The sequence below is a fragment of the Artemia franciscana genome, chromosome 14, assembly GCF_032884065.1.
Source record: "Artemia franciscana chromosome 14, ASM3288406v1, whole genome shotgun sequence".
In the NCBI taxonomy this organism is placed as follows: Eukaryota; Metazoa; Arthropoda; class Branchiopoda; order Anostraca; family Artemiidae; genus Artemia; species Artemia franciscana.
This window is the reverse complement of record NC_088876.1, coordinates 9,546,100-9,571,898: the sequence shown is the minus strand read 5'-3', so window position 1 is coordinate 9,571,898 and position 25,799 is coordinate 9,546,100. Positions and strand designations below refer to the sequence as shown.

General features: G+C 34.2%; 1 protein-coding gene across 2 annotated transcripts in view; it reads right to left on the bottom strand.

Annotated features, from left to right (window-relative positions):
- Positions 1–18,718, bottom strand: part of LOC136035286 (mediator of RNA polymerase II transcription subunit 16-like) — a 105,386-nt gene extending 86,668 nt beyond the window's left edge. Inside the window, exons 1-3 of one of the 2 annotated variants that reach the window (XM_065716970.1) lie at positions 18,589–18,718; positions 6,155–6,304; positions 676–871 (exon numbers count right to left, since the gene is read on the bottom strand). In XM_065716970.1, coding sequence (XP_065573042.1) covers positions 676–871; positions 6,155–6,304; positions 18,589–18,665 — 423 coding nt within the window. In that variant the 5' untranslated portion in view covers positions 18,666–18,718. Of the gene's footprint in view, positions 1–675; positions 872–6,154; positions 6,305–7,865; positions 8,015–18,588 lie in introns of those variants that run through there. The other variant, XM_065716969.1, reaches the window with a different exon arrangement.
- Between the last annotated feature and the right edge of the window lie 7,081 nt (positions 18,719–25,799).

Genomic DNA, 25,799 nt, shown 5'->3' with positions numbered 1-25,799 from the left:
GACTAAGATGTTACCTGATAAGCCAATCCATTATTTTTGCATGTTGTTCAATGACTTAGCAGTTATTAAATTAATTATTTTTATGCTTAACTTTAAAGATAATATTATTTGTGTTATGTTTTATAATATATTTTATAGAAATTGTTATATATTTGTATTATGTTATAGAATTGTATTAGAATTTTACATTTACATTTGAATATAATTTTAATTACATATTGAAAGTTACTGACGTCACGGTTGGTGTTAGACTATGAAACGCATTATAGATTAGTTTCTTGTTATCAGGCTATTTGCTCAGTTTTGACTTCTAAATCAGTAATATTGTTTTCTTATATTCGGCTTTTACGTTTTCAGTAAAGCGCCCGTTTTCGATAATTATACAAGCATAAGAAAATATTTGCACAGTTCGCAGAAGTTAATTTGCACTAGTTTTATCGACATATGTTAGATAGACTGTGAAGCAAGAAATTTTGTTCGTTTTAAATTTAAATTTCGCCAATTACTTCCTGTAGAAAAACTCCAATTTTTATTATTTGCATGAAATAAAGCCATTCGAAAGAGTATTTGAGCTACTCTTAGATAATTCCTCTAAAAATTTCTAGTATGTGCATAGGTAACTATAACAGACGTAGGATACAGGCAACTCAAAAATAAAATAATTTTAATACTAACATGTTTCCCGTTGAAAAAGAATCCAGCCGAGATAATATCCTCATCAGCAAACTCAAAGACATGCAATTCTGCCCATTCATTAATGGATGAATGTTTCATTCCATATACTTTCAGTTTCCCATTTTTATCAGCTGCGAGAAGACGACAATTTGGTCCCCATTCAAGTAGAGAAAATCCTGAGACAGATGTCCCAACCCTAAAAATAATCAGTTAGAACGAATTAATTTTATGAAAAAAATGGATATTTTCTCCAGGAAACAACAAGCAAGAATAAATAATAGCCAAGTCTCTAAACTAAAATAGGAAATGACACACAGAATCTACTTAAATGATAATATACAAAAACAGTTGAAAACGGAGCATACAAGCACATTAGGTCAAAATGCTAGTGAAAGGCACAACGAATGTACCATAAACTTTTTGCTGTAGCAAATAATAAAAGATAAAAGAGAGAAAAACCAGTTAACTGGCCTTAAGTTAGACATGCAATAAGACGTCAGAAATTAGGCTTTCATAGTACGAGGAACGTAAGATCAAACAGTTCGTGGTAACGAACTGTAAGTAAGGAGCGACCCGGCTCAATAGTAGCCGAAATATTGAAAACCAGAATTTTGATATCAATATATATATAAAAGAGTCGGCTTATTATCCTGATTCTAAAATATATAATATTCATTAAGTTTAGCGTTTCCCATCAAAGGCTACAAACCTGAAAAAAATTGCCAGATTTTCTAAAAGGGGGAAGGACACCCCGTGCAAGTCAAGGAACTGACAAGGATGACTTCTCACCGGGATGAAAGTTTCCAGAGGGAGATTTTGAAGGAGGAATTTGCAAAAATTTGTTTAAAAAGGTGGTTTTATTTGTCTTACCTTTTTAAATGGAGAAAAGGCAAGGGAGGTGCAATCAGTCGGCAGAAGATGACACTTGAGATATCATCAATATCCGTTAAATGATTCACCGATAATCATAATCTCGATAATTATCTGTGTTTTTGGACGGTTTCGATGTTATGATCCCCTCTATCCTGCTTTGCCTTTTAATTTTGGCTTGGTATTTTTCGCTACTATTAAAAAATATTTTTACGAGTGCGAAATTCGAAATAATATAACAAAACTACATAATATAACAAAAACTCCAGGGATAAAACAGCCCCCCCCCCAGAATCCAGGGGCAAGTGTTGTAAAATGTGCCCTTGGGGCATATCAGGTTTTTATGGAATGGTTGGTAGTATAAACTTTGGAGGGGGCTTATTCGATTGTAAATCAGAAGTTCTAGTGCACTTCTCAAGAGTCAAAAGAGATCGGAGGGCAATTAGCCCCCCCCCCCAAGGCCATTTTCCCCCAAATGCATACAATCAAAATTTTGAGATTGCTATTTGTTCCAAATAGTTTAAAGATCAAACAACAAAAATCCCCGGGGTCGACACATCTTACCAGAGCCCAAGGGCACGTGTTGTAAGCTATGTCCGGAGGAAATATAAAGTTTTATGTAAGGGTGGTCTTATAAATTTCAGAGATGGCTCATTTGGTTGGAAATTGAAAGTCCAATTTACCTTTTTAAGAGTCTTCAAAAGTGATGGGAGGGTATCAACCCTCCCCCCCGCCTTTTTCCCAAAATACATCCGATAAAAATTTTGAGATAGCCATTTTGTTCAAAATAGTCAAAAATTCAATTTACTATTTATTAGGAGTTGAGAAATCCCCCAAAGCACCCAGAACAAGAATTGTAACTTATGTAAGTTGTAGGTTCTTAAGAATCGTAAATGATTAATAAGTAACAAGCCCCCTCCCCTTTGTGCCTCTTTTCTCCGAATGTATCTGATTAAAATTTTGAAATGGCCATCTTGTTCAAACTAGTCCAAAATTCAAATTATTATAACTTATGGGTTGAGAAATCTTCCCTAGCTCCCAGGGAAAGCATTGTAACTTACTTAAGATGCATATTATTGGAATATAAGGTTCTGTCGACGGGGTGATACTGCTAATTTTGGAAGGAGCTCAATTGATCTGAAATTGAAACTTCTAGCTCCTTTCAAATGCAACCACTGGCCAACAAGCTTACGCCCCACTTTCCCAAGGGGCATCCGGTCAAAATTTGGAGATAGCCATTTTGTTCAAAATTTTTCAAAGGCCAAATAACTATGCTTCCGGGGTTGACCACCCCAGCCCCGTGGAAATGGCTCTGGGTTACAGAACTTAATTATTGTTACTTTGCTTACTTTGATACTTGGAATTAGTGATTTACGTGATAAATTCGATTTACGGTACAAGGGCTATAAGTTGTACAAGTCCATTATTGTTACTATGATACTTTGTTTACTTTGACTCCTTGTTAACTTAGCGCCGTTCTTTATTTTGATACTTTGGTACTTTCATAGTTACTTAGATATTAATTTTGAAACTTTGATGAAAGTTTGGTGTTGAAAAAAAAATCTTCTTTTGAAATAAGGAGTTTTTAAAACTTGAAACTTTTACAATCAAAAACGAACGAAAATTAATAAAAAAAACTTACGGAAAGTTTTTTCCCGAATTCTTTCCGAAAGAATTAGGGTTATGTACTTCTAATAAATGGTCTCTTCAATAAAACCAAGAGTATGGCTACTGCCCGTTTCCCAAACTGTAATAGTATCATCCTCTTACTTAAATAACCGATTCGCTTACTTAGAATTATCATTCTCTTACTTAAGTAGCTACAAAGTTCTGCGAAATTAGTTAATCTTTTTTTATTATAATAGTTGAAAGAACTAAATTCAAAGACAAGTGAGAGTTGGATTAAGGATGGGTTGCTAGACCAGGGCCATCTTCAGGGAGTAGGGGTTATGTACTTGTAATGAATGGTGTCTTCACTACAAATAAGAGTATGGCTAATGGATGTTTGCCTAATGGTTAAAAGTATCATCTTCTTACTTAAATAACCAATTCATTTAGTTAGAATTATAATTCTCTTACTTAAGTGGCAACAAAGCTGTGCAAAATTAGTTTACCTTTTTTTATTACAATAATTGGGAGAACAGAATTTAAATACAAATGAGAATTGGATTAAGGATCGGTTGTTAGACCGCGGTCGTTTGCACGGAGTACGGGTCATGTGCTTCTATTGAATGGTGTCTTCACTACAAACAAGACTATGGTTACTGCCCGTTTCTCTAACCGTAAAAGTATAAGGCCTACTGCGTATTTGGCATTCTAATAAAAGGAACTATAATACAAATATTTTCTCTGGTTCTTATTACAACTTTGACAATAAAATGAAAATTGCAGTGAAGCCAGAACAGGATTTAACGATAGCCCCACTAGGCCCTGCAGCTTTCACTGTTCCTGAACTTCTGAAGATTTCCCCGAAAATCTTGCAAAAACGGAGCGGCAAAAAACCTTGGGTCTAGAGGCATCAAAGCTTTAAATCTGGTCTGGGTGAAACAAAATCTTGAGCTGGCGAGCTTTCAGCAATTAACATAATTATCTATACAATATTCAGCTTAATTTATTAGTTCTTACCAAAACTGTTAATTTATATTGCAATGAAAAAAACTTTAAATAGGGAATTTTGAAAAACTTGAAACTTTGGCAATCAAAAACGAACAGAAATTAATTTTAAAAAAATTCGAAAAACAAGCTTTTTAAAAGAAAATAAAGACCATATTAAACTTAAGATTATAAGAAATAAAAACCAAAAATAACTCAAACTAAAACAAAATAGAAATTACTATTAAAGAATAAATGAAACACAAAACGAACAGAAATTAAATAAACAGTCATAGCAAAAAAATACAACAGGTACTAATATAAATGAACAAATAAATCTAAAAACGAGTAAAGCATAAGTTGAATATGCAGATAAAGCTTAAACGAAAAAAAAATGTGGCTATTGAGGCATAAATGAAACCCAAAATGAAAAGAAATTAAATGAACAATCATAGCAAACAAACAAACAATAGTTACAAACATAAATGAGTAAATAAATTTCAAACCGAGTGAAATTTAAAATGAACATGCAAATTCAGCTTGAAACGAACAAAAAATCTCTACCAAGAACAGTTTGGGTTTTGCCTCCTTTCACAGTAATAGTCTAAAACCTACTGCGTCATTGACACTTTTCTGTAAACGAATTATATTACAAATATTTTCTTTTGTACTTAATACAGCATTGAAAATAAACATAAAAATTACCATATTTAAAATTACGATAATATCCATATTTTTGGAAAACTCTAATTAAACCCCTCCATAAGCAAGGTAATAAGAGTGAGTGTGGTAACTATATAGGCATTAAACTAGTTTCTGTAGGAAGCAAATTACTTAGTATGATGATACGTTTTAGACTTAAAGATGTTGTAGGCAAAGTTTTAAGAGAAGAACAATATGGTTTTAGGAAGGGTCGAGGATGTGTCGACCAAGTCTTCACTTGGTCGATTTAATTTTGGTTTCTTGGTTGTCTTGGTTTCAATTTAATAACTGAGGAGTACATGACTCATCAAACGCATTTAGTCCCCCCTTTAGCTTTAGTGAAGGTGTCATCCCTGTATGATATATCAAATAAATACATAAAAGGGATTAGTGCTATGTACAAAAATAACATTTCTACAATTGAGATAGAGTTGCGTTCCATCCTGATTTATACAGATAATTTTGATTGACTTTGTCCCAAGAAGCACAGGAAAGGCAATGGGAGAAAACGGAATCAAATGGGGAAGTAAAACTCTACTAGATTTAGATTATGCTGTTGATTTAAGCATCTTAGATGAAAATTTTGATGGTTTTGCGAGTTCAGGGTACAAGAATAAGTTTGAAAAGTGGACAGCTTCACTTACCTAGTAGTAGTATTAGTAAAGACTGAAGGCGTTAAAAGCAGAACAGCCAAGGCCCAGGGTATTTTTTTCGCAGTTGAAAAATTTTGGAAGAATAGGAAGATTATTATAAGTCTGCAAAACTAAGATTAAAATTTTGGAAACTTTAGTAATGACAGTGGTAAAGTATGGTTCTGAAGAGTGGGCGCTCCCAAAAACGGAGGAGAATTAGGACGATACTTTCCAGAGACATTGTCTATGGATTGTTCTGGGAACCCAACTGACTGACCGTATCTGAAACAGTGAGCTGTATAAACAATGTGGTTCAATCCTACTTTTTATGGCTATAACGAGAGAAGGGATAATATAGCTACGAAACATTCTGCGGATGAAGGAAATGGAATGGGATGACGTCGTAACAAAAATTTGAGGGAAATGGGAATTTCTCGAGAGGGTGTAAAGAGGGATGCTTTGGATATATTGGGATGGAGGAGCGTGCGTAGCTATGTTGCGCTCAGGCGGGTTAGCGTCGCAGTGAGTTTGTTAATAGTAGTAGTATTCGCAAGGAAAAATATACAATATTATATATTTCAGTGGAAATTACTGGTGGTTTTGATATTGCACATATTTACTCTAAAACAGTATGGGAAAAGAATCCACAATATAAAGTTTTGCAATAACTCCAAATAAGTTACCTGAAGGGTTCCCAAGGGATATTTAAGTCAACAATATAGATGAACCAGTCCTTGTCCCTAGAAACTGGGCCTTGATTCTTCACAAGAGCAGTAGTTGAGGTAAAAGCCAAAAGATTATCATCTGAAATTGATGAATAAGACCCAAATTCACTGAAAAATGAAGAAAAATTACTTAATTATATAAAACAATCATTCTTGTTTAACCAGTTTCTTTTGTAAGAAATATTTGCCTAAAAAAAGAAAATAAAGTCTAAATTATAACAAGAAAGACATTCAGTAGATTCAAATTATTTAAACAATACTTGAAGCTTGTATGTTATTGTTACTACCATGTTGAGAATAAAAAAAAAAGATTAGTTTTGGAATTTGTTTTTATTTTGCATATCAGAAACACTCATGGGTTAGTTTGCCTTGTTTCTTACTAATTTCTATTCAAGATGACACAAAAGGATCCTATTATTGAATTTTTAGCAAACTAGATGCATCCACTTTAAGAAAAGTCCCATAGAAGATTATTTACTTACTGAAATGGGTATATTCCATAAAAAAAAAGTTGAAGCAATTGTTTTATTTTTCATAAATACCAGAGCGGGAGTTTGTCTGTCAACACACCAAAAGCACTCTACTACAAAAATTATTTAAAAAGGACCGGTGATTAAGCAGCAGAAAAGTCTAGTACATAAAACTCCTGTTTAAAAGGACTCCCATTCCACATTCCATTCTTAGTTCTCAGATCTGATTCTACTATGAATCCTGATCAGTCAGGAAGCTTTAATGGCAATCGAGCATTACAACAGAGCTTCTTATAGTAGGTTACCTTCCCAGTTTGTTCAGTCTTAGCGTTAAAAGTCTTACCCAAAGAAATGGTAGTTGTCCAGATCAAAGAAAGATTCAACTAAAATAATATTATACCAAAATTATGGTAAAGAACGAACTCTAGCACATAGTAACTGAAAAATTAGAATAATGCTGTAAAGAACAGACAATGAATTAAGTAAAGAACAAACTACAAACCGAGTAAATAACAAGCTAGGAATCTAGTAAGGAGCCAACCACAAATCTAGTCGTACAGAACAAACAATGAATCTTGCAAAGAACAAACAACAAATCTAGTAAAGGAAAAACGAAGAATCTAAGTAAACAGACCATGAATCCGGCAAAACAAGCCACAAATCATGGTCGGAGCGACAGTTTATAGTTAAGAACTAACTCTGGCTCATAGTAACTGAAATGTTAAAACAAATCATCAGGCATTATGATGCAACACAATTATCTCTTCACAAGATAATATAACAAAAGCATCTTTTGAAAAGTTGCTTCTCTGGAATATAGTGACATATTTGATTGACTTCGATGCCTGATTTCTCCGTGGTTCGTCTTTTACTACTCCAGTTGAATTTACCTTTTACTGTGTGTAATTAGCTTTGAAAAATGTGTCTTGTCAAGCAAGCATAAAAAATAATTTTTGTTGTAAATTTGACTCGCAATGGTTAAAATGATATGTCTTTTAAGTAGCAAGAAGCAATTCTAGTCCAACAGCCCAAACCATCATCCGGGCTGTAGCAGTAGCTAGCAACCTAGTAAGAGACGATCACATCCCATAGTAAAAACTAAAATATCCCATAACTCCAAAAAAAAAACAGAGTCAAATCGAAGCAAGAAGTACACTATTGGAGCCATCATGTTCAATAACCCTATATAGGAAACTTACCGTCCCTTAGCTTGAACAATAACGAAAATCTGTGGACTTGAAAAACAAGAAAATTGGCTGTAACCAGGATATTCTGCACTGAAGCCATCTTTTTTCCGTTTTTCTCCTCTGCAGCTAGCGGGGCACTGGAACATCATATAGAGCTGTTTAATGGCTCATTTTAAAGGGAAGTGCTACATCTACTGCCGTTTGTGATACAAAAAAATAGTTTTTAAAGAAAATTCATTTTTTTACGAAAACCTACATTTTTGTATAACACTGAAGTAACAGATATTATAAATATCATTTTGCATAAGAAGATCAAATAAGATTTTTAACATTATTAAAAGCATGTAGATATATTTCTATAGAATGCAGTAGGCTACTTTTCTTTAGGGTTTTAACAAAATAACTGATTTGTTAATTGATTTGTTAATTGAAACTAGAATAATTCCTGAAAATGTTAAAAAAATAATTTTATTTCATCTGTTACTTCAAAACTAAAATTGACACTTGGAACCGAAATTGTGTTGGTTCCAGAAACTCATAAAGTGAGCATCTTTAAAGCACTGTGCTATATTTCCATGAAAAAATTCAAATTAAATTTTATTCCCTTTTAATTTACAGTTCAGAATAGCTAAAGTTATTATGTAAACTAAAAGAATATTTACGGTGTCTCACCAATAATTTTAATTTTGTAACTCAAAACTACAACAATTATATTAAAGAACGAACTATAGCCAATACTAATTAAAGTATTTAGATATAAAATTTTATACACAACGATACAGCACACGCTTAGCTTTTGACAAAATAATATAAGAAAAATGTCTTTTTAAAATTTACTTCCCTGGTTAGTCGTTTTAGCAGTATCAAGGTTGCAACTGCAGCTACGATCATTTTATATAAAGGATCGGTATAGTTAATTATAAATGGGGATTATGTAGGTTTCATTGGTATCATGGCTGCGGAGATACAGCTACAATCGTTTTATATAAAGGATAGGTATAGTTAATTATAAAAGGGGATTATGTAGGTTTCACTGGTATCATGGCTGCAGAGATACCTGAAACATAGTAAAGAATAGACCTTGGCCCTTATTGGACTTAGTTTGCTGGATGATTTTCTGAGGTTTGTCTCTTAATATTCCAATAAGAAAAAGCCGTAGATATTTTCCCTGTTGGTAATTAAAGTAAAAACCTGGATTGCAGAGGTAGCTAGCAACCCAGTAAGAGACAATAAAGTCCCATACTAAAAAACATGATAACCCATAACTCCTAAAAATTGAGCCAGATCAAAAATAGAAGTACACTTTTAGACCTGCCTTGTTCGTTACCCCTATATGGGAAACTTACCATACCTTGGCTCGAACAACAAGGAAAATCTATAAGCTTGAAAACAAGAAAAGTGGCAGCAACCACAATAGTCTGCATGGAATGCATCTTTTTTCCATTTTCTTCATAAAACAAACCCATCTAACTACTTTCGACCGTTAGTATCACCAAAATGGTGCCGGGAACACCAGCTTTAAAACATGCACCATAATTCTGAAAATTTCAACCAGCAGTTTCATTATATTTTGATTTAGGAGAGTAATGTATCAGAATTCTAAAATTTGAACCACCAGTCGCCTTATATTTTGATTTAGGAGAATAAATAAGAGTAGTTTTTTCTTGATTTTTCTGCTAGTTCTTTATATTTTTCAATGTTGCCAGCAAAGCTTGTTGGATGCTTGTAATTGTAACAGCAGGAATATGTAATGGCGTGAATCAAGCAGGCCGAAGTGAACGAACACAAACAGAAAATTTTACAGTGATTAAAGTATTCTTATCAGATAAAGTGGCCTTAAAATATTCTTCCTATGCACTAAGTGAGATATTGGAAGGTGGTGGGCCGTACGAACTCTCTTCAGCTTTATGAACTTGGTGCCATTATTTCTGCAAACCAGAGATGCACAGAACCACTGACCTTCTGCGAACCACTAGATGCACAGCCAAAACTTGGCGGCCTAGCCTTCACAAGATCCGAGGAGAAAGACCAGCCTTGTTTCTCTGAAACCAACTGTGGTCCTTTTGAGCGGAACTGTAGAGACTGCAGCTCTACATAGAGAATGTAGAACTTGCTCGTAAAACATATTAAAATCAAGCTTTAATCCAGAGTGGCTCACTCCGACTGCTAGGAGATGGTATGAAACTTTAATAGGAGAAAACCAAGTAATTAAAGTGAGCGAAATTAGAGCGTTGCCACACTTTAAACAATCCCTTTTATTGTATCACTTCCATTTGTTCTTTGATATATCAAGCGGAAGGGCGAACTTAAACGCAATTGGTTGGTGATTACTGCAGGTGTCGGACTCAAGACTATTATAGGGGCAACTATATTTGCATTTTGCGAGCAAACAATATGATCTAAATCAGATGTGGCGCGAGCTTTGTGAGTGTACGCAAAGCCTTCGCTTTTGTTAAAGATCATATAAGCAGGAGGCAGGCAGTTTAGGAAAATGTCGCTACGCAATCCAGAGAAGTGTAGATTACAGTTCAAATCACCAAAAACAATCCAGGGCTTATTTGGAGAGCACATAGCCCAAGGGAGCTTTGAGATATTGTCAGAAACATTGTCACAGCCATGTGGTATTCAGAGGGCATAGGCTATAGTTCTATCCGTAGAAGAGATAAGTTTTGTCTTCCAAGCTTTTTTGTAAATATAGTCAAACCAACAGAGGGGCGCCCTCTCGTCTTCTTACCTGCAACAACAAATACTTCATGGTGGATGGATCTTCGAAGAAAATTTAGATTATCCTTTATCAAGTTGTGCTCCTGAACAAAAATGACATCATATCAAACAGTTCGTAGTAACGAACTTTGAGTAAGACGCGACCCGGCTCAATAGTAACCAAAGCTCTAAAAAACGCATGCCAATAAACGGATAAATTTTGATGCCAATAGATACAACAATGGAATCCAATTTTTATGCACCCTGTTACAACCCTGAGAATATTTGCCTTATTTTCGAAAAGGGGGACAACACCCCCCTAAAAGTCATAAAATCTTGATGAGCATCACACCATCAGATTCAACATAACAGAGAACTCTACTGTAGAGGTTTCAAGCTCCTATCTTCAAAATGTGGAATTTTGTATTTTTTACCAGGAGAAAGATCACTGGTGCATCTTTATTTGGTTTGTTTATTTTTTTTCTTCCAAAGGTTGACTGTATAAACAAGGTTGTCCTAGAATGTCGTGAGAGGGCTCATTCGAACGACAATTTAAAATTCTAGTGCTATTTTTTACGTGACTAAAGAAATTGGGGGGGGGCACTAAGCCCCCTCCCAAATCATTTTTTCCCAAAGTCACCTGATCCAAATTTTGAGATGACCATTTTTCCAACAAAGTCAAAAATCTAGTAACTATGTCTTTGAGGATGACTTAATCCCCCACAGTCCCTGGGAGAATGGCTGCAAGATGTTAAGTTTGCCCGTTGTTTACACACAGCATTGGTTATTTGGAAATATACAGACGTTTTCCAGGGGATCTTTTTCTGGTAGGGGTTTGGGGAGAAGGTTACGTGGGAGGATCTTCCCATGGAGGAATTTTTTGTGGGGGAAGCGAATTTTCCACGAAGGGGGGTGCCACATTTCCCAGCATTATTTAAAAACGATCAGAAATTAAATTAAAAACATTTTTTTCAACAAAAAGAAAGGAGCAGTATTGCAACTTAAAACGAACAGAAATTATTACGTATATGAGGGGGTTCGCCCCCTCGTCAATACGTCACTCTTTACGCTAAAGTTTTTTTTAGTACATTCAAAAGAGCTATTTGTTCTAATTTAATCCTTTGTGATTTAGGGATCATTCTTAAAGAGCTGGAGCAAAATTTGAACTTTAGCGTAAACAGCGAGGTACTGACGAGGGGGCGTAACTCCTCATATACGCAATAATTTCGGTTCGGTTTAAGTTTTGATGTTGCTCCTTACTGTCACTAGAAAAACTAATTTTTTAATTTAATTTACTTAACAAACCGTCAATTACTGCGTCCTTGTCTTTGGTGCCATTAATATTTAACGAAACAATAGATAACTGGGCGAGAGAGGGAGTTAGGCTCGTCATTTCTGGTTCTTTGTTGCTTTTTAAAAACAGGGCATTTAAACTGAAGCAGACGTGGTCCTTACCATAGTTTGCACATTTGGGGCTATTTGAACAAGGTGCATCCTTAGAGCAAGAATGCCCACCACTACACCTCGCGCATTTCCCTGACTTATTATAAATTGTATAAATGTAATTCAAGCTCGTACACCTGAAGCATCGGTGAGGTACTCGTTATTATTCATAGTCAAGAGCACAATAGAATTCATAGTCAACAGTTAGGTCGGCTTTATATGCCTTGTCAAGATCAAACTTACTCTTGAAAGCTAGTTTGATTGTGGTGGACTCGCCAATCCGATTTGCGGCAGTAATGCTGGAGTTACAGTCAGCCATAACTTAGGTGTCTAGATCAGCACGGTAATGCCAGATAATGCCAAGGTATACATTTGGAATAATCTTTGCCTGAGTACTAGATTGGAATAATACAGCTGCTTCATCACACAATTACTGGGCAGCTCCAGCAGTACATAGGTGCACTCTCAGTTTGTCTTTGGACGGGATAACTTTAAAAATAGCTACTTTCTTAGCAAAGGTATTCAGAATGCCAATGAAGTACAAAATGATATTCGACAGACTGCTGACAAAATTCAAAATCTTCATCAAACTCGTCAGAAATTATCGAAGGAGGAATCCAGTAGGAAGATACAAGGTAACAAAAAAAACCGATCGTCTTTATCAATCTGTTTGCAGGATGATTTTGCACTATCGATTTATTTGCAAGATGATTGTACACTTTGATCAATCTAGAAAAGAAGAAACCACAAACCTAGTAAAGAACAAACAGCAAATCTAAAGAGCAGACTACCTATGCAATAAAGTATAAACCATAAATCTAGTAAAGACCAAGTCACGAACCTAGTACCATAAAAAGCAAACCAAGAATCTATTAATATTTAGGAAATATTGGAAAGGCCAGAAAACGCACAAAAAGATTGTTTAATCATATTGGTTGTTGTTGTTTTGTACTGATTGCTACTACAAAGAAGGTGAGAAATTTTCTACAGAATTTTTCTACAGAAGGTGAGAAATGACACTGGTCAGCTACAGAAAAAGGCATGGAAAAAAACAGCAAAAATCACATTGAAATGTAAACAAAAAAAAATACGCAATGAAATCTGCAGTTAGAAGGCAAAGTAAAATTTCAAGAGAGATGTGTAAGCCTGTGAATAATAAAAAAAGGAGGAATTGCTTTTTAGTTTTTTTTTAGGTTTTGAGAGGTCAGGGTGTAGGAATAGGTTTGAAAATTATGTCAGGAAGACCAAGTCATTTAGACTGGGAATAAGTGAAGCTGGTGTTGGGTATTGGAAAGCCCAATCAAGTAAAAAAGTTCACTTACTTAAGTAGTAAAGATGTTAAAAGTAGAATAGCCAAGGTAGAGGGTGCTTTACAGCTACAGAAAACTTTAGAAAAACAAAAAGATGTGTCTGCAAACCAAGATTAGATTTTTGGAAGCTAGAATGATGATGGTGGTCAATTATGGTTCTGCAATGTGGTGCTCCAAAAGATGGAGGAAGATTTATTAGATGTTTTCCAGAAAATTTTTTTATGGATTCTATCAGATACTTTTCTGACTGACCATATTTCAGAACATAGGGTGTAGGCCAATGAAAAATGTGTTTCTATCTCTCTTTCAAGGCTTATAACGAGAGAAAGGTTGAAATAGCCAGGATACATTCTGAAAATGCCAGATTCCCAAAGATTGACCAATAATCTACAAAAGAAAAAACAGGCTGTCCCCAGATAAGATGGGAGGAAATTATAAAGAAGGTTCTAAGGAAAAATGCCACATCTTGGGAGGGTATAATGAAGGAGGCTCTGGATAGATTGGAATGAAGGAGGAGCATACATAGCTATGTTGACCTCAGGCAGCTTTGTCCAGCTGTGATTTGTTTGTAGTAATAGTAAGTAGGATGGGACTCAAAATACTTTCTTTGAATTCTTTTTTTCTGCTGTAGATCTATTTCTGAAGGTTTGACATTTCAAAAATTTTTCCAAGTTCATCAAGGTCAGTACCTTTTAAAATAGAACAAGATACTCTAGAGGACATTCCCAGGACATAACTTGGTAAACATCTATATGATTCTATTACAGACATAGGGAAAAGGTGAACAAACTATCCAATGTATTTTGTATCTTCTTTTTAAACATAATAATAGCTGCATTCACAAAATAGCCCCCTCCCTGATGGCCCTACATACAGCCCTAATTAATATGTGTCTCTATGTTATTTTGTATTTGCCAACACTTCTTTTTGCTTTCACTTGCATATTTACCTACACTTTATAAAGTCTGAAAACACTCCAGAAGGATTTATTCACCTAACTTAACTACTTTACCCATATAGCAAAACATCCCTCATCTAGAACATTACTAATTAAAGATCTAAAGCCAAACTGGCCAGCTACAACAAAAACAAAGAGAGAGGGAGGGATCTCACAATGAAGTGAACAAACAAGACTAAAACCAGTAGAAGGAAAAGACAAAACTAAGGTGATGCAGATATTTCACTTGTATGAAACACAGCGTTTTAAATGTTAAAAACAAAGATAAAAAACAAAAACAACCTAAAATCAAATAAAATTCAAAACCAAAAAATAGAAATAACAAAGATCTATACATAAAACTGTTGTTACTATGACTGAGTGCCATAGAGAATAAGTAGAGCTGATTCAACGAAAACAATAAAAGAACTGAAGTTTGCTTTAGTGCTCTCATTGAGGCAACTCTATTTAGCTTCTGTAGTGCTCAATCAAAGTAGCAACAATTTTATATGTACACATTTATTGGTTTTATTTCTTAGTTTAGAATTCTGTTTGATTTAAGGCTATTTTAGTTTTTATTTTTGTTTTCTTAGCAATGAAGACACCTTGCTTTATACAGACAAAATATAAGTATTGCTTTAGTTTTCTGTTTTCCTTCTACTGGCCACAGTCCATTTGTTTTCTTCATTATAAGATTTTTCTCTCTCTTTGTTTTTAGAACATTATTACCTACAGCTATATGTACACTAAGGGGGGGGGGGGCTGGATTGAATTATCACAATTTTTCCTATAATAGTTTAAAACAATATTGAATGTGGGATAGAATAGGCCTAGTAGCCTACTATGCTGAAAAAAAATTATTTTAGACCTTGTGCTACATACAGAGAAGGAATCTTCCACCATGATTACTAAAAATTCTGGCAAATTTATAGTAGACAACATAATTTAGCTAAGATGAAAGTGAATACATTACTTGATACCTTTTATATATTCTTACATAATTCAATAATTGCTTTATGGGGAAAATACATTTTGGGCCCTTAATAGGGCCACAAAAGCTAATTGAGTCTATAGTAGTCAACAGTTTAAAACTGTGTTTCTGAAAAACTGTCATTTGCATCTGAAATAGGAATAGAAATTGTTATTTTCCTTAGTCTTAATGGATTATTTTGACAAAAAATTTCCAGGACTTTCTTAAAAAGAGCCTGAAACTCCTCTAAAATAACAACATAGCAAAACTGATGATATTTTTGAGGGTTTTGAGCTCCTTTTAAAAATACACAAATTTGTTTTCATACTAATGTAGTATCATTAAGACTATAACAGCTTAGACTAAATTCAAGCAGTAATGAAGAAAAGTTTTTAACTAATATGCTACTTGGTGAATTCAAAAATATTACACAATACATAATAACCATAAACAATCATAAATATAAGTACTGGTGTTTGGCTGTTACCAAAATTGTCAGCAATGAGCTGCTACACACAACCATATTATGGCATAAACAAGCTTTCAGGTGCGCAAAGGTAAATGTTGTATAAACTCTTTTTTTCAGCCAGATTCACCACTAATGCTGCAGTACATATCCCTCCTCCACTTCCCTCAACCCTCATGGCCAGGACAGGATGCTCAATCTCATAGTTGAACCAAGCTCTACTCTAATGACATGGGTATCATGCTATTCATTTGCTTGTAATTTGAATGGATTTTGACTCTGTAAGATTTAATTTTTTGTACTAAACTTTTAATGTATATGGTTTATCAAAATATTATCTATGATTTTTTATTTGATTGATTTTTTGAGGGGTTTGCCAAGTTATATTAATAAATAGCATTGATATCAGCAGGCCACATAAACCCAAAACAAAAATCATAGGTGGTACAATAGCAGAGTCTAAGCTAAGATGCAGATACAGGATAAGTCAAAGTATAATCACAGATGGTGTAATATTATGTTGTGACATGTTCCTCACATTTAAATAGCAACCATATTTCAAATATGAGATTATTCAAAATGTAAAGTTATTAACTTATTTGTTGGGTACTGTTTGACAAAGAATATTCAGATTAACTGAAGAAACCTTAAATTAGCTTAAAATTGTTAGGGATATCAATTGGAAGGGCAAATTGACTCCTAGAGTTTGAAAATTGCTTTTTGCTTTGTATCTTTGTTAAATTAATGAGTTCTATAAAAATTAAATAAAAGCTTTTCTTTTTTATATCAGGGGGGTTATAGTGAATATCATTTTTATGTCTATAATCCCCTTCAGAAGCAAAGCTTGGTCTCCTATTTTTGCATAATAAAACTGATAACAATAGAGAAAGAAAATGGGTTATTACTGCTTATATGTGTACACAAAATTTCAAAATTGTGAGAAAAATATGCATATTTTGTTTAAATTCACTTTATTGCATTCTCTGCAGACACTTTGTGCAGCATGCTGATGCAGAGATAAATGTCCCACAAATAGCACTTGTGTTGGGCGAAACTGTTATAATTCTTAGCTAATTTATGCCAATTCTCTTTTAGGAGCTGATTAAAAGAAATATTTAGAAAAGTAAAAATATAGGCAGTCTTATGGGTTAGTATGTGAATCCCAAACATAAGGAATATGATATTATTAGAACTTATTAGGCATTTCAATGACAAATAAGAGAATCAGAGTTTTAATTAAATACTGGAAATACAAATTAAAACAATCAGGTGATTCCATAGCAGATCCCCTCTGCCAAATTTCATGACCAAACTACAACAAATTTTACCTATCTAGCTATAATAAAAACATCATTATAAAAAGCAGTATATCTTATTTTATTTTTCCATTTCAGGAAATTATATTCACTGTGTATCTCCCTTTTGATCCCCCTCTACCAAATTTCATGACCAAACTACAACCAATTTGACCTATCTAGCTGTAGCAAAATCATTATTTCAAAAAGCAGTAAGTCTTATTTTCTTTTTCATTCAGGAAATTATATTCACTGTATATCTACCTTTTTTTCAATGATTCCATTTCTATCCTATTGGCAGATGTAAAGGGTGCATTCATTTTCACTTTTGTAAGTTTTTAAACAAGAGAATCTAATCTAGAATTGAAAGATTTTAGGAAGTAAAAACACATTAAATATCAAGGACAAAATTGGCCTGAGCAAATGTGGCAGAACATGGGAGCATAGAACATTTTTCAAATTTGTCTTTAACTAGGTTCACATTTTTACTTGATGATAAGATTTCAAAGGCAGTATATTTGGAAATATATTAATGTTGAGCATATTATGAAGTGTAATGAAACTCTATTTTTCTTGTTTTCCTAATGTTAAAGACAAGCATGGATTATTTGAAAAAAATATTATCTGCGGAAAGTAAATGCAATGGAAACAAATGTCACATTTGGATTCAGGATGAAATTCTGATTCTAGAGGTAAGTTTGCTTCATACCTATCTGGACTCTGTTAGTGAGTCTGTTAATCTATCTTTCAGTAAAGTGATTATTATATTTACAAAAAGCATTAAATAGGCATCAAGTCTTATATTCACTTTATTCATAGGTTATTTATGTGAACTCTTTAATATTTACTGTATTTTTGTGTAAAGTTTATAGGCATTAATAGATTATTTAGGTAGCTACAAAATAAACTTATCTCCATAGTCAGAATTGCATCTTGAATCCAAATCTAACACACATTTACATCAGAAATGATTTTTAAGCCAACCCCTAGGTGTTATACCAGTTCAGGGTATATATTTGCAAATTAGGGAGGGGGGTATAGTTCAAACTTGCTCTATGAACTTTACCTCTCCCTCCCTTATACAGAAATATATACTCAAGAGCCACCATTCAGAAAGTTCAGGAACTACTTGAATAATCTGTTACTTTGACTTTACCTATTTTCCTTTTCTCACCATCCATTTTTTGTGCAAACAAATTTTTAAATTTTTGGTTAGGAGACAATGGCCTATTTTGAGCCCTTTCAGGGCTCAAAATATCATTTGCCTCAGAAGTAATAGCTTAATTGTAAAAGAGCATAAAAAGGGCATCAAGTAGAGCAGGATAAGGCCTATTCAATTTCATTTTAGGTAAATGATGTTGTCAACTAGCCTACAAATTTAACAAAATATTTACAAGGCATAGCCTAATGTTTAACTGGAATCATAAGAACTGAATCCTAAGCCTATAATCAGAGAAAAGTAGCCTTAAACCGAAGGAGGACAAAAGATTTTAATTTGCCAAGATCTGTGGTGTCTTCTCTCCACTTAGTGGCATCCTTGACATTGCATCCAAACAGAAATTGTTTCATTATCTCTAGCTTGTCAAAGACAATAGCCTAATATGAAAGTACCTAAAGGTATCAGCAGCATCTGATGAATGATCTTTCTTAAGAGGAACACACTTGCACAGTTTCTCAAAAAGGGCCATTTCCAAACGAGCCAAGCGCTATTCTTTTTAAAAAGTTACGCGCTATCCAGCGTGGTTGTCTTTAACTATTTTACGTGCCTTTCTTAGAGCACAGTCAATCTAAGTTTTATCCTCAAACAAAATGCAACAGTTTCTACCCTCCCTACCCTCCACTCTAAACTAGACCATCCCGAATAACTAGGGCCTATTAAGTAACTTCAAACGACTAGCTAAATAATTGATTTTAGTTTTAATCTTTTTCCGAAAAAGTGGTAAAGTGTTGGTTTTGTATGTTCAAATCTGTTCATCTGCTGAAGTTAAAGCCGACTTCATTTAATCGTAGCGACCAGCTACTGCGAGGTAAAGCAGCATGTTGGAAACTTTTTTTAATTAATATTGCCATTGACCTGTTCGTTTAGTTTTGAAGAAATTTCGTAGAATGGCAACCATGTCCATGTGCTGCATCTTTAGTTTTCCTGTTTAAGTATAGTAGCTTCGCTTTGATTTAAGAGGCGACAACCTTGGATTTTTATAGGACTTGAAAACTGGGAGATATGTTCGAGAGAGGCTCATCTATCCATTACTTTCTGATGTAGATTCTGTAAGTTCACTAAGCTCACCAGATTAAATACAAATTTTTTATTCCATTCCAGTTCCGCATCTGAATCCTCGTCTACATGTTCCATTTTCGGAATCAAGTGAAATGCAGTGTCTGCAATGATATGGGCTCACAGTGCTTGAGAAATAGCCTCACCACTTACAAAATGAGGAACTGTATCGGAAGCGTACATTAATTCAAAGATTTCATTCAGTCCAGATCGGTCCATCAAAGATCCAATGACCCCGATAAAACTCATGAGGGCGTGGAATTCTCTTAGCTTAACTTTTTGAAGCCATATTTTTGTTTATGCAAGGCTTATGAAGCTTGAATTTGAAAAAAGGTACTATGATGAAACTAGAAAAACTGAAAATTCATTCTTTATCTTAGAATGTTTTGCTTATTATAGTTTAGACGCTGTTGTGTAAAACTTTTATTGCTAAATTGGAAAATAGGTGTTAAGAATTAATTGTTTTTCCTTTACTGTAACATATTATAGAAAAATTAATGCGCATACAAAGACAAAGAAAATATTCATGGTTTACGCTGTTTTGTTAATTCAAACTTTTCTGTCAAATATTTTTTTTGCCGGACTTTTTCTTACTAAGGTTGAAGAGAGGCCCCTTAATCCATATGAAAGTTGAAATCCCTAATAGAGCAAAGGGGTTATGCATAATTTGACCCAAGGTGTCCTATCATTATTGCATTTTTCCTACTGTTAGGCCCCGTTAAGTGGGTGGGGGGCAATGGGGTCGATTTGTTTCTCAAAATTAAGTTTCACACTTTAGAAATGCTAATTAGTCCTATGTAGTCCTAAAACTAAATTCTAAACTTCTTAAATGATCAAAATAAAGTTATTTTTATCGCTTTTGTTTCATGAAAAACTAATATTTTATTTCCATTTAAAGAAAATTCTGATCAATACCCCTCCCCAAAAAAGGGCAAAGGCTTGTGGTGGCGATTCAACCACATCAGTCCTTCAAAGCGAAGATGCTGGCCCTTCTGCGGTCCCACAATAAACCAGGAAGAATGCAGCCACTTCGACACCCATGCAATCAGCAGATCATCATTTCTATTGTAAGTTGAAGTTCTTTGATCATAGATATTTTTCGTAAAGCTTAAAGTTTTAGGCGTAAAAAACTATTTACGGCATGGGGAAATATTTATGACGTTGGGAACCTTTTTTGCTACCCCTGGATGGGAGGCAATTCTAAAAATGTTTCATTTCAGCTTAATAATGTAGAAAATGCCATAGCCCTCTAAATTGTTTGAGGGGTGTTTTGAGGTTTCCCTCGGCCCTAAAAGATATGGCTAAGATAACACATTTTTTTTCGCAATAATAGAGGAGAAATAGCCAGAATCTCGCTGGTTCTAAAATATACATTATTTTAGTGATTAATTCTATGTTTGAAAAAAAGAAGTTATTAAATTCACCTATTGTTATTTTGTTGACCAATCCTGTTTTCTAAGGGTGTAAGTAGTTTGAAGTTTCGCATTCGGTATTTTTTCAAAAAAAGCAATGAAGCATAATTAAGTGTAACTTACAGAACAGTATTTTAGTAGTAAAAACTTAACGTTTTAACCATGGCGGGATCAGAAATAGTAGAATAGAGAGAGTCCATTTTCGCTATCTCTGGGAGGTGGAAGGGGGAGGAATGCCACTACTCCTCCAAAAAAAGGTTTCTTCTCAGCTAAATAATGTAATCCTACTCAGCTTAATAATATATTTCTTTTTAGCTAAATATTATTTTTTACAGCTTAAAATCAAAAGAGTTTCCAGGCAACAACAATTTTTATTCTTTTTCAGTCCGCAATTGATGATCCAGCAAAGCTGACTGAGAGTGATCATGCCTGGATCAGCTTCTCGTTGATTTTTATGGCAAGGATGAGGCACCAACAGACCCTATTAGTACCATTCCCTCCTTAAGTCCAATGTTTTAAGCCTAATAATTTAAATGGGGGATATTGTAATAGCTAAATCGTAAAGGGAGCAACTTACCCCCATGTATGTGGTAATGTTTTGCTCTTAAATTCTTAGCTGGTAGAATGCCTTAACCAAGACGAACGACTACTTTGGCTCCATTTATAGAGTACTTTCTGGTCATTACATCTTTAGGTGGTAGAAAACCCTCAACATATCCGAATAGTCCCTTTGCCCCGTTAAAAGTTCAGACTAATAATATACTTTATTTCTATCTAATATAAGTTGTTTTTCAGGATGAAATCTAAGTGTTTCAATGGGTTAATAAGCTCTTAATATTTCTATTAGGCTCACACACTAACACTAGCATCATCTCAAGGAGCCTTACAGGGGGAAAACTGGAATTCAGGAGAACTGGAAGCAGAAACTGCAATTTAGATACTGAAACGCAGACACTGCACCCAAACATGAAAAATTTCAAGGGTGTTTTTTAGAGTGGATGAGAACTGTTTTTATAGGATAGAGAATAATAATGATATGGGGAGCGGTTCAGTGGTTTTGTTGGTTGAAAATTTAGATTTAAATGTGGGTAAATTTAAAAAGGAATTTATTTTAAGAAGTAACATACAATACAGACTTAAAGGTTTGTAAAGGTGTACAACGCTTTTTTTTTTCGATACGGGCTTAGAGTGCTTCAAGTAAGTGGTCTTCATGGCAGGCCCTAAACTCTTGAAAGATGATAACATGAAGACAAATTTGGATGATTTGGCAGTTAATGGAGAAGTGGAGAGGGAAGAGTTTCCTAATGAAGATTTTAACTGTTTAACGGGGTAGAATCCTGTAACAATTAAGGGGAGGGACATTTTTGAGAGGGCTAATGATAATTCAAAGGTTGGTGTTACAGTGTTATAGTACGATACAGGGTAGGAAGAGGGGGAATTTAGGATAAAAGGGAGATACATGTCCAGTGAGCACGTCGTCTATTGAATCGGGGAACCACAGGATATACCTTTCATACGAGCCTGCAAAAGATCCTGATTCAATAGAGATTTTTATTCTTATTCCCCCACATTTGCCAGGCTCTAAATCAAGGGAAAGGTTACACTTCACTGAATTATTGTTCAATGTGTCTTTCAGGATTCCATACAAAGTTAAAATTAAAACACCACTTGATGCAACGTAAGAGTAATGGGTACCAGTCCGTAGAGAAGTTTCCATATGGCAGTGCCATCTTGCGTTTCAAGACTTTTCAAATTTGCTCTTATAGAGTGAAAAAGTGGCTTTAGACATCGAAGCCAAACTCATGGATGTTTGCGTTTCATCAAATCTAAATCGTGTTAAAGAACATAAAGTCATTGAAGTCTCATATTGGCATTCTCAAAGAGACTCAAGTAATACCATATAATTGGTAGAGGTACTTGAGACATTGGCTGGGGAAGATTGTGTAGGTACAGCTATGAATGCACTTAATAAAACAGCTGATAAATCAATTTTACGACTCCACAACTTAAAATATGCAATGATTTTATCACCAGAGGAATAGTTGGCAAATAGAGATTATGAGATGTGTTGGGTATGTAAGGAGGAATTTCTTGAAGGTTGTTAGGAAATTTGAGTCCAAGAACTGATCTTTCAACGTTTAACTGTAACGTGATCGTCTACGTGATAAGAAAAATGAGAATAATCTTGGCAGTTTTTAAGAGTATGAATTAAAAAAAATTTAAAAATAATGGAATGGATCTAACTAAAAAGATATAAGTGAGTCAAACTCGCAAGGGTGAGGGACAATCGCTGCTTTTCTGGCTAGAATAAAACTCTGATTTTGATTCTTGGATTGCCGCTGAAGACGTTCATGGTTTGTTCTGCTTCGAAACACATTTTATTTTTTGTTATTTTAATTCTGATAGATAAATTGTATACTCTTGCATTTATTAGAGAATAATTTTTATGGATAAAATTCCAAGGTAAAGATTTTTGTAATATTCTTCTTAAATAAATTAATAGGCTTGATTTTTACTTAAACCTTCCTTTCATTCTACTTTGAAATGCTTCATCGGGATCTATTTTAAGTATATTTATTATAGCATTTTCGAAATTGTCTAAACGTTAAGATACAATAGAACTATCTTGGACTATCTGTCTTGGCTTTTTCTACAATTAGCCATGACTTGAATTGCCCAAAACTATTCCATTTTTAATTCAAATTAAAAATTTGAATTATAAATGGAATAGTTGTGGGCAAATCAAGTCATGGCTAATTGTAGAAAAAGCCAAGACAGACGGTCAAATTAAGTGAAAAGAAGAACTTTGCATTAATTTTCCCCCTTCATTGCCGTTGTTATCATCTCCCACTTATGCTATACCTCTCATGCATGTCAATCCACAATGCCGAACTAGAGTCAGGTTGTAAGATACAATACAAACGTTGAGAACAATTTTAGCCGCAATAACCGCACTCTGAAAACGTAAATTTTCAAATTTATTCCAGTGAAGACCATTTCATAGATTTGACTTCCACATATATAGATTTGCAAGTCATTGTTGAAAAATCTAAAACGAAATACAAAGTACAGTCGAGAGGTTATCTTATGAAAGTCGTGCACTACAAAATTTGTTTAGAAAAATAAATGTTTAAATAAATGGCACGTTGGTGAGCAGCACAAACAATAATCTTTCAAACTATGCAAGCTATATACAATTTATGTTGATGACACCAATGTCTTATATGCTATTAAGAGGTTTAGCTATCGGATATAAATACAAAACGGGCAATGATACTAGCAATATACTTAGATACGTCAAATAAAGATTTACACTTAGTTGGGAAAATGAATCATGAAATATTTAATGTACCTCAATGGATACCTCCTAATGTTGATATCGATATAAAGGTACAATTTGCTTCGGCAAACCTTAGTTTACTAAAAGTAGCTGCCACTGCACCAAATGCAATAATCTCTCTCACCTTGGCAATATTTCAGGTACAAAAGCAACAGGACATGAGTTCTTTTGCTTTGACAATTGAAAAATTAAGAGCAAGTGGAAATAAGATAGAACTGCTAGTTTCACATACAGTCACGAATTAACGACATATTAATAAAGGTTCACGGAATTACATTGACTTATTACGGATTTGTCAATAGCGAAATTTCTTCTAAATTCACTTAGGCCTTCGTAAAAAGTACTTGTGCCACAGGATCACGGACAAATTCTCTAGATAAATTTGAAATGTTTGGACTTTCAAATCTCTTATATGTAAAGTAAACTGATTTCCTCTCTACAATTTATCCTTTGATAGATATTATGGGACCCTATGTGAATTGACGATGTAATCCTTAGATCGCGATTCGTGGCTATTGGATAGTGGTATAATCGATTCAATGTTTTAAAACACTCATGTTACTATTACATTGGGTGTCTGGTACTCCAGATATGAGTATTGTCCGAAGAATCACAGTACGTTAAGATTGTACCTTTTCCGAGCTGTTGGTGGAGAGTAAGGCATTAATTTCGCTAAATCGATTTGAAATTTATTCATATATTACCCCTGATGGCAATGTTAAGTTGGACTGTACCATGAAACAAATAAAATAATCAATTTATTCAACTTGGATCCTTCAGTGTCCAAATACAAATCCTATTGCATGCCTTCGTATGTCCTCACCATATTCAAAGTGTTAACAATACCGTTATCATATTAATAGTCGATTTTCCAGGTTGTGGCGGTAGCTTGCAACCTAGTAAGAAAACAGAAAGTCCAATATTAAAATACAATAAACAACGAACTCTAACCAACACTAACTTAAAGACGTATATAGGTATGTGGAGCGGTAGCGTGTTATGCCTGTAGAGATGGCTAAAACCTATTATAGAACAAACTCATGCCAAGAATGGACTTTGTTAGCTGTCTGAACCAATCCTAAGAAACATAATAACTTATTCTTTTACAAATCTGGCGCAAGCCCTTTGTAGGATTGTATAAAAATGATGTCATTTGATGAATAAGTCCATCATCCATCCGTCCATACATCATTCCTTGTGCAGAGCTAAGGTAGATAGTTATAGCTAAGGGAAGACAGATTGAATTGATTTTTGATTGACGCGTGACGGACATTGTCTACTGGCCTCTTGTACTAAATCTGGGACTGAATTTGCTTGTATTCACAGGCGAACAAGTGAACCTAAGCCTAATAGGCAAGGCTACTTGTACTCTAAACTTAAAATACTGTGTCAAATGATTGATACATGACCAACCAGTCCCCTGTCTAGTCCGGAAGTTTTTCTAGTTCATATTTCTTAAGTTTCTAAATCATTATTATAAAATCTCTGGCGCAAATAAAAAGTATGATCAATTGAAAGTACAGAATGATATTGAAACTAATTACAGTAGAGAAAAACTCTTGCCCAGAGTTACCGAAATATTTAAATCATAGTTGCAGAAGTTAAACAAAAGAAAGAACTGTAGCTCCTTGTAACTGAAGTATTAAAAGGAGTTTCTGGATTGCAGAGGTAGCTAGCAGCCTAGTAAGAGACAATCACGTCCAATACTAAAATACAGTAATTATCGGGGTCTAGCCTATACTAACTCAAAGGTGTGTATGTGTATTTAGAGTGGTTGTTATATCATGGTTGCAGC